This window comes from Gekko japonicus, unplaced genomic scaffold (assembly GCF_001447785.1).
Source record: "Gekko japonicus isolate JY-2015 unplaced genomic scaffold, Gekko_japonicus_V1.1 scaffold5897, whole genome shotgun sequence".
Classification (NCBI taxonomy): domain Eukaryota; kingdom Metazoa; phylum Chordata; class Lepidosauria; order Squamata; family Gekkonidae; genus Gekko; species Gekko japonicus.
Window position 1 is genome coordinate 13243 of NW_015171680.1, and position 9805 is coordinate 23047.

Genomic DNA, 9805 nt, shown 5'->3' on the forward strand with positions numbered 1-9805 from the left:
TCCTTTTCCTAAAATTTTTTATTCATCATGTTAAAATAAAACTTTCCATAATCAATTTCTTTTCTTTTCGTTTTTCAATTTTGCCAATTTTTTTTTGGGGGGGGAGGTTTCAGGGAAAAAATGGAAAAAACACGTTTTTTTTCTGAATGTTTCCGGGTTTTTTCCGGGCCTTCACATCTCCAGTCAGAACTCCCAAGGTGCCCACAAGCTCTGAAAGATTGGGGACCCCTGCTCGAGTTTCTTTGTGCTTCTAGGAGTGAAGGAGGGGTAGACTAAGCCTTTGGAGTGGATGTCAGAAGGCAGGGAAGCCAAAGCTCTGCTGTCCTAAACATTTGTAGGAACCACGAGCTCTGCACCGGGAATGAAGCATGAGTTACCTGTGTGTTGGCCACTGCTGAAGGATTGTGACTTGGGCGATGGCCTTTCAGCCCCGGGCTCCTCCGTGCCGATGGGAGCAGAAAGATCGGCTGCCTGGTCCTTCGGCCTTAAGGCGAGACAGTGGCGACGGTTTTGGTCTTGATCCACAGGTGCGAGTCCTGAAGGAGAAGATTGAGGCCGAGAAGGGCAAAGACGCTTTCCCCGTGTCGGGGCAAAAGCTCATCTACGCCGGCAAGATCCTGAGCGATGACGTGCCCATCAAGGAGTACAAGATTGACGAGAAGAACTTTGTGGTGGTGATGGTCACCAAGGTATGGCCGGGCACTTCCCTTCCCAGTAAAGCTGCTATAGCTGGGGCTCCTGACAGCGGGTGGCGGGGGAGAAAGCCGGCTCAGTAGGACCTATTCTGGTGGCCGCCAGAGGAGCAGGATTTTCAGGCAGTTTAAAGCCAAGCTTTTTCTTTCCTGGGAAAAAGTGGAGATTTGGGGGGGAACGGATGGAAGCACGTGCCACACTTTGCTTTCTTCCCAAGCCCAAACTCATTACTGTTTTAGTTTACATAGGCTGCTGACTCACACATTGGATCATGCGCTTTCAAAGCACTTTAGCAAGTCGATCTCCATGGTTCGCACAGGAAAATCCAGCTGCAAACTGCAAACAGCACACTGAAAGTGTATCATCCAACACATGTGAAATTAGCCACAGCACGTACAGTTTTACTGTTTTCAGTATAAAACTGTACATGCTTTAGTTTTCTACAAGCAGCTCCATATTAGATTTTTGTCTTTATTTACATTACTTATAGTCCACCTTTCTTGCAGGGGTTCAAGGTGGATTACACGCCAGTACAATCACAAAAAAATGGGGAATTCAGTAGCCAGTGCATTAGAAGTCTGGAACCACCAGAAAGAACTGAGGCACAGCACAAGTATTCACACATTAAACTAGGGGTGTCAAACATGAGGCCCGGGGGCCGGATTAGGCCCCCGGAGGGCTTCCCTCAGGCCCTCAGTGGAACTGGCTGTCTCCTGCTTCTAGTTCTGCTGATGCATCATAGCTTGCTTCACCAGACTCTCAATCGCTCAGCCATTTCATGCTTTCCTCTGGGTCCTAGACTCAGAACTCTGAGCGGGAGATTTCTGTGGTGGATGTCGATAAATCAAAAGTAGGTTTGCAGCTTACAGGTATACACCTGAACAGCATACTCAAGACTGCAACGGCACAGACATTTTGATGCAATGATTCAAAGCAAGAGGCGTCAGTTATCAGATACCTCTAAATAAACAAAACATTGCATGAGTGCTAATGTTTTAAGCATGTTTTATTTAAAGTTTTTAAAAAATCTTTAATTGTGTTTGTCTGTGTCCTTTATAAAGTTTATATCTCCGCTACTTGGCATTACATTTTATGACACACCCGGCCCGGCCCAACAAGGTCTCATTTATGTCAGATCTGGCCCTCATAACAAATGAGTTCGACACCCCTGCATTAAACAGTACAGAAATGACCCAATAGGCTCCTGCTTACAATAAGCTATATGCAGCAGTATAGACGACAGTCCTTAATGATTGGATAAAATGAGTTTGTAAACCGTGTTGTGCAGTGTAATCCTGTTACCTGTGCAGAAAAGCCCTCTGGAGTAGTTCAGTTCTGCATAGTTTGCAAGCAGCCCGGGGGGGTGGGGGTGGTTTCCTGGGGGCTCACACAGAGAAGGCATGTGCACAAGCAGTGGTTGGTTTTGCCCATTTGAAAGAAAGACAGTGTCAAACTGCCCTGTCCTTTACCGTGAAGGCAGGGGTCATTTCCTGCAGGAGCGCACAGGAGCGGAGCTCCGGCAGTAAAGAGCCCAGGGGGCGGGCACATGCAACAAGCCCCACTCCCCTGCTCCCAGCAGCCCTCAGTCAGAGCAAGAAGCAGCCAGGTAAGTTGCAGAGCCCCCCCCCCCCCGCGCCGCCAACCCCAAAAAAAGGGAGTGGCAGACCCCCCCCCCCCCCCGACAGCAATCCAAAACACTCCAGTGGCACCTTTAAGACCAAGTTTTATTCAGGTACAAGCTCTCCCTCCTCTGCGAGGGCAGATCTACATGTCCCCCCCCCCCAAATAGCTAGCAATCCAAAGCAGTCCAGTGGAGCCTGAGCGGTGGGTGTTGCCTTCTGACACACTTCCGGTGATGTCAGGGGGTGTGGCATATGCAAATGAGTTATGCTAATGAGCTCCTGCACCTCTTTTTCTCCTAAATAACCCCTGCGTGAAGGTATCTTTGTCTTTTGCCATATGAAAGGAATGTGGGGGGAGCCGAAAGTAGAAAACACAAATTTTGCAGTAAAACAAAACAAAAAGGAAGTGTGTTAGTTAGACAGAGACCATCTCTCGCATTCCCAAAAGGGCCGGCTTCATATCTGGGCACCAAGTTAAACATGAGAACACTGGACAAGTTAAACTCCTCATAGTGGGTTACGAGACGTGTCCCTGCCTATTAACTGTGGACAAATCAGTCCCCCCGATGACGGATCTATTGTCTCTGGCAGAAAGAAATTATCTCTAAGCAGAAAGAAAATTTAAGAAACGGATTAATTTCAATACTCTCATTTAAGTTTAAAGGCTTTAAATTAGTTTAGTATTAGAACAGAAGTGAACTGATAATGTTCAACGCTATGGGAGGGGGAAAACCTCAAGAAGAAGGCAGATAGAGTAATAATCCATCCGAGCCCATAATAAGATAAAAATTCATGTTTAGAGGACTGTTATTCATCTAACAGTGGGGTTGGACTGCTTGTAATAACCACAAGTAAAAATGTTTATGTATGTGAGAGCCAGTTTGGTGTAGTGGTTGAGTGCGCGGACTCTAATCTGGGAGAACCGGGTTTGACTCCCCACTCCTCCACTTGCACCTGCTGGATGACCTTGGGAAAGCCACAGTTCTGTCAGAGCTGTCCTTGAAAAAGAGCAGTTTCTGTCAAGAGCTCTCTCAGCCCTGCCTACCTCACAGGCAAAGCTCCCTCTAAGCTGTGGAGTCTAGTGAGCAAAAATTCTACTTTGTGAGCTACTGGCATTAAAGCTGTGAGCGAGCGATTTGGCTACTGCATAAATCAGTTTGCTCTGGAGGCCTCCTTCCTGAGCTAAGATAAAAATGTGTGAGCTGGAGGCTAAAAATCTGTGAGCTAGCTCACACTAACTCAGCTTAGAGGGAACACTGCTCACAGGGTGTCTGTTGTGGGGAGGGGAAGGGAAAGGAGATTTTGAACCACTCTGAGACTCCTTCGTAGGGAAGGGTGGGGTGTAAATCCAATCTCTTTTCTTCTTCCTCTCTCTAATGATTTCCTTCCAGTTTATGAAACTTGTAAATGTTCCTTGTGTTTGGAAAATAATAAGAAAACAAAAGTTTTTAAAAAATATATCTCTGGTCTTTGACCAGTGAAGCAGAGCATTGCTGTGGGGGGGGGGGGGGGGGGGGAGCTAGGGTCCCTTTGGTTGCTCCCAAGTCACTTGAAGGTTGGTCTGTTCTGCGTTCTGCGCTCCGCCAGTTCTTCCTTCCTGAGGTTCCTCCATTGGGTTCTCCTTTCAGAATAAAAGCGGCTCCGGTGCTCCCACCCCCACCCCTAGCGACGCAGCGCCCTCCACGGAGTCCCCACCATCCTCTGCGCCAGCCGTGGCGCCCGCAGCAGCGACAGCGCCTGTGAGCGAGGAGCCCCCTCCCGAAGAGCCCGTGACCGTGGCCCCTCCGGAATCCACCGTTGGGTAAGTCAGGTTTGTCCCGCTGCTCAGCAGCTCTCGGTCGCTCCGTGGGGATTTTGGAACTGCCTGACAGAGGGAGGCAGTTTAGCTCCGAGCAGCCAGTTCTGGCAATCCGGCGCCACAACGGGTCGTTCTGGGGCAACGGAGCAAGGAGAACTGGGAGCTTATCTTGGGAGGCAGGTGGCGTCTCCCGTCTCTGCGGCCAATCAGGTGTGGCCCAGGCAGGTCCTCCATTGGGCATTGTAGCAAAATCCTGGCACTCGGGGACCGGAAGTAGCCGAGGCGTCGCCCTGTGCCGAGGGGTGGGTTTGGTCGCAGCCTGGTGTCTGCAGAAGCCAGGGTCCCCTCTGGAAGGCCTCACACCTGTCCCTGCTCCGTGAAGGTCCTTTCAGTACAGCCGGGGTTATTTCTTCTCACAAAACCAAAATAGGACCCACGGTAAGTAGGAAATACCAAAAATCAGCAAATAACGTGCCTTTCACTTTGGAGGAAGCTTTGAGCTCACTAAGAGAGACTTTTTGCAGCGTTCATTGATAAATGTGGATAAATATTTTGGTATTTGGCAACCTTGTGCTTGGAAATACCTGTTGAACTCCCCGAGGAAGACACTGAAACAGGAGGATATCCAGACCTCTGTTGGAGGCAGACTGAGCACTTAAAGGAGTCCTCCCTCTTAAAACTTTTGGATAATTAAGGAGGACTGGTATTAATAAAGGGGTTGTGCAATATCTTTTCTGATATGTTAAGAGACGATACTTAGATGTTTTGTATTAAGGCTTATATGATAAATAATATATGGTGAATAAACTGTAAAAATACAAAACAAAAATATCTAAAGATTATTTGAGATATTTTATAATCGTCCGTAGCACGGTATTTGCTGATTTGGGGGTTATTTCTTTGGCTGGGGCACGGTGAGGTGCAGAGCACACATTCGGGGGGGGGCATCTGTCCTCCGGTGCTCCCAGCTGCCTCCTAGCCTGGTACCTGGAATCCCCCCTATTTCGCCGCCCCCCCTCCCCAGAGAGCATTCCTCAGCGGGAGTCCACCCAGCAGGGCTGTGCAGGGAGCCGTCTCCCCATGGCGAGCTGCAAGCGTGGAGGGGAAAGCGGCTGCTCTTTCGGTTTTCTCGGCCGTTTATCTGGAAGTACCCAGCTACTATTTCTCTCTCTTAAATTCGCAGCTCTGTTCCCTCTTCAGGTAGCATGGGACGTGACGATGACGCAGCCTCCACCTTAGGTAGGTGAGCTCCTTTTGCTCCGCAGGCCGGGCCGAAGAGGGCTCAGCCCCTGCTTGGCTGCAAGGGGCCACTCTCCCCGCCCCTTCCCTCCGCCTTGACTGGAAACTTTGGGGTGTCCCCGCGGGATCCCTCCTTAACGGGCTTCCCCACACACACACACACACCAGAGTTCATTGGGTGGTGCTGCTGCCCTCTAGTGGCCGCCGCTTGTCAAAATGCTGCTCTGATTGCCGGTTGATCCCTCCAGCATGCCGTGGGTGACCAGTTTTCACCTCGGGACCCGCAGATGGGCTGTGTTGTGCACCGAGGTGTCACTATCGTTTTCATTTGTTTTAGGGTTGGGAATACAGCAGTGTATGTGCAGGAAGCGGGGGGGGAGGGCTAGGAGGAGAAAGGCAGACTTGTAGGATAAAGAAATTCAGTGGGTTCTTTCTGTGTGGGAGCCTGGGGATTTCAGAGGAGCCCTTGAAGACGGCAACCAGAGGCGAAGTCTCTCTTAGCACCTGGGCGTCCTGCTGGGAGCCATTCTGCGGGTGCCCTTTGGGCCCCGGCCTCCGCTGTTGCTGCGCTGTTTGCCTTAGGGCCGAGGCACGGCCGGGGCAGCGTGCTTGGCACTGAGCCCGTGTGTGCTTTGGGAGGCCGCACTGCAGAAGCAGCAGGATCTGACACTCGAATTGCGGGCTGTTCCCCCCCATTTCTGAAAGAGTCCTAATGGCCCAGTCTCCCACTCCGGAGGGAGGGAAATGGGGTTTAGGGCTAGATTCTGGGTTCTTTGGGATGGAGCAATCTCCCAAGGGTTTGAAGGTGCAAAATCCACCCTCAGAGCGGGAGGTACTTGAGAGCTGGACTCCTGGATTCTACTTCTGGCCACTGGTGGCCCCTAAAGGGTTGGGGTCCAGATACAAGTATTGAATTGGGGGCGGGGCCCTGAGATCAACATAAACATTCCAACTCATGGTTAGAGTTGCCAACCTCCTGGTGGCACCTGGAGAATTGTTGCTATCATAATTAGAAGAAGAAGAAGAGATCGGATTTATACCCTGCCCTTCACTACCTAAAGGAGTCTCAGAGCGGCTGACAAACTCCTTTCCCTTCCCCTCCCCACAACAGACACACCCTGTGAGGTAGGTGGGGCTGAGAGAGCTCTTGACAGAAACAGCTCTTTTTCAAGGACAGCTCCTATCAGAACTACAGCTTGCCCAAGGTCATCCAGCAGGTGCAAGTGGAGGAGTGGGGAATCAAACCTGGTTCTCCCAGATTAGAGTCCGCGCACTTAACCACTACACCGGACTGGCTACACCAAATTATTGTCTAGGCTACAGAGATCAGTTCTCCTGGAGGAAATGGGTACTCTGGAGGGGGGACTCTACGGCAGGGGGTGGCCAAGCTTGCTTGACGTTAAGAGCCACATGGAACAAATGTCAGACACAAGACATAGACAAATATTACACGTTTTTACTGGGAAATATGCAGATTTGCTTTTTATTAACATTAAACAAGAGTGCCAAAATAATAACAAAAGCGGTAAAGGCAGATATTGATGATGATATTTGTTTGTCCAATGATATATGTTTGCTAGTGATATTTAGCTTCCCCAGGGGCCCTGCCGGGAGCCGCACAAGATGTGTGGAAGAGCTGCATGCGGCTCCTGAGCCACAGTTTGGTGTCGTGGTTAAGTGTGCGGACTCTAATCTGGGAGAACCGGGTTTGATCCCCCACTCCTCCACTTGCACCTGGCTGGATGACCTTGGGCAAGCCATAGTTCTGATGAGCTGTTCCTGAAAAAGAGCAGTTTCTGTCAGAGCTCTCTTAGCCGCGCCTACCTCGCAGGGTGTCTATTGTGGGGAGGGGAAGGGAAAGGAGTTTGTCAGCCGCTCCGAGACTCCCTTGGGTAGTGGAGGGCCATGGGGTATGAATCCAGTCTCCTTCCCGCGCATGAGGGTCAGGTCGTTCCAGTGGCAGGGAGTTCTTTGCCTAACACTAAGCTGTCTTCCAATTCCGCCTCCAGTCACTGGCTCGGAGTACGAGACGATGCTGACCGAAATCATGTCGATGGGCTACGAGCGAGAGCGGGTGGTGGCAGCACTCCGGGCCAGCTACAACAACCCTCACCGCGCCGTGGAGTACTTGCTAACGGTGAGGAGGCCGCCTGCACTTGTCCTGTTCGTTTTTAGATCTTTCTCCTCTTCCAAGGGAGAGCTGCTTTCGTGGGTTATGGAACCGTGGTTCCTGGCTTCCATTCCTCTCACTGGTTTTCCCTGATATTTTTCTTCTTTACACTACCGAGTCCCTTTTTCTGGCATTGGCAATTTGAAACAGGCACGGCAACATGCTCTCTGGGCAAGCCCTCGAAGAGTGACATTCAAATCGGTGTGACGCTGGCCACAGTATCCTTCCTGCTGGCATCACATAGGGGAAGCCATGGCGCTTGCAGATTAAAGGTTAGCGGAGGTGTCACGGCTCAGGTGGGGTGTCACCTGGCACTGCCACCACTCTGGTTCCAGGCTCCCTTGAGAAGGCCCAGAGCACCCTCCCAAGACCTTCAGACCTCCCTTGTTTGGCCGAATAACAGGCGTGAGGACCAGGCAGAGTGAAACAAGGAAAAGGTTTATTTATTTTATAGGAGGTCAAACAACAAAGTGCAGAAGAATAACAGCAAGTGGGTGAAAAGAAACCAAATGCCCCAACGCGTCTAAATATGTACTGTCCCTAGCTCACTACTCCAAGTGGCACCAGACTACTCACCCTTCCCTCAGGATGAGGGTCTCTCCCCTGCAGCAGCCTTCCTTCTGGCTCTGCCCTCTGGAAGAAAGAACAGCTTCTGCTCTGGCACCAGCCCTTTTGTTCCCCAGCCCTCTTCTTCCCTATTGGTCCATTTTGGCTCCAAAACCTCCCAGGGGCTTCTGGGAGTTGTAGGCCCAGCCTCACCTACTGCTAGCCAGGCTCCCTGGGCCTAGTAGGCCTCTGGTGGCACAGCCGAGATCATGACAGGAGGTCTTCCAGAGGAATTGACAATTACTTGGCATGAGGGGTAGGGTAGTAAGCTGGGGCAGGATATTTGGGGGGGGGACACAGCAGAGTCGTGGGATGCACCAGCCTCCCTCCCGGTTGGGCAGTATGTAGATTTAGATCTGCACGGCCTGGGCTGACCCCCACCTCATCAGATCTCAGAAGCGAAACAGGGTTCTCCTTGGTTGGGGCTTGGATGGGCGAGGCAGAGGCCGGCCATGGCGGACCACCTCCGCTGTTCATCCCTCGATTTGAAATCCCTCTGGGGTCACCCTAAGTCAGCTGTGACTTGACAGGACACAATTACTAGGCCCTGAGCTGGACGGCCCAGGTGGGCCTGGTCTCGTCAGATCTCGGAAGCCAAGCAGGGCCAGCCCTGGTGGAGTCACGGGATGGGAGACCACCCGGGGAGTCCTTGGGTTCTTCTGCAGAGGGAGGCCATGGCAAACCCACCTCTGTTTGCCTCTGTCCTGACCTGGATGGTCCAGCATGCCTTGCTCTCATCAGATCTCGGAAGTGACGCAGGGTCGGTCTTGGATAGTATTTAGATGGGGGACCACCAAGGAAGTCAATGGTTGCTAAGAACATAAGAGAAGCCAATGCTGGATCAGGCCAGTGGCCCATCCAGTCCAACACTCTGTGTCACACAGTGGCCAAAAACACCAGGGGCCATCAGGGGGTCCAGCAGTGGGGCCAGGAGGACACTAGGAGCTCTTCCCACTGTTAACCCCCCCAAGCACCAAGAAGACAGAGCATCCTTTGCCTCACACTGAGAGTTCCTATCTATCCGTTGTGTTTCAGAGCCACTGATGGACTTCAGCTCCATATAAGAACACAAGAGAAGCCAGTGTGGGATCAGACCAATGGCCCATCCAGTCCAACACTCTGTGTCACACAGTGGCCAGAAATACCAGGCGCCATCAGGAGGTCCACCAGTGGGGCCAGGACACTATAAGCCCTCCCACTGTTGCCCCCCCCCCCAAGCACCAAGAAGACAGAGCATCACTTGCCCCAGCCTGAGAGCCCCTGTCTATACCTTGTGGCTAATAGCCACTGAGGGACCTCTGCTCCATACGTTTATCCAGTTCCCTCTTATAAGAACACAAGAAAAGCCAATGTTGGATCAGGCCAATGGCCCATCCAGTCCAACACTCTGTCTGTCACACAGTGGCCACAAATACCAGGTGACCTCAGGAGGTCCAGCAGTGGGGCCAGGACACTAAGAGCCCTCCCACTGTTGCCCCCCCCCCCAGCACCAGCCTGAGAGTTCCTGTCTATACCTTGTGGCTAATAGTCACGGATGGACCTGTCTGCTCCATATGCTTATCCAATTCCCTCTTGAAGCCGTCCGTGCTTGTAGCCGCCGCCACTTCCTGTGGCAGTGAATTCCGTGTGTTCATCACTCTTTGGGTGAAGAAGGACTTCCTTTTATCCGTTCTAACC

The 9805-nt window shown here is 51.6% G+C and overlaps 1 protein-coding gene across 2 annotated transcripts in view; it reads left to right on the plus strand.

The window, feature by feature from the left end:
- Positions 1 to 395: 395 nt before the first annotated feature.
- Positions 396 to 9805, plus strand: part of RAD23A (RAD23 homolog A, nucleotide excision repair protein) — a 22567-nt gene continuing 13157 nt past the window's right edge. For both annotated transcript variants that reach the window (XM_015420011.1, XM_015420012.1), the window contains exons 1-4: positions 396 to 689; positions 3944 to 4116; positions 5297 to 5352; positions 7362 to 7489. In XM_015420011.1, coding sequence (XP_015275497.1) covers positions 417 to 689; positions 3944 to 4116; positions 5297 to 5352; positions 7362 to 7489 — 630 coding nt within the window. In that variant the 5' untranslated portion in view covers positions 396 to 416. The remainder of the gene's footprint in view (positions 690 to 3943; positions 4117 to 5296; positions 5353 to 7361; positions 7490 to 9805) is intronic.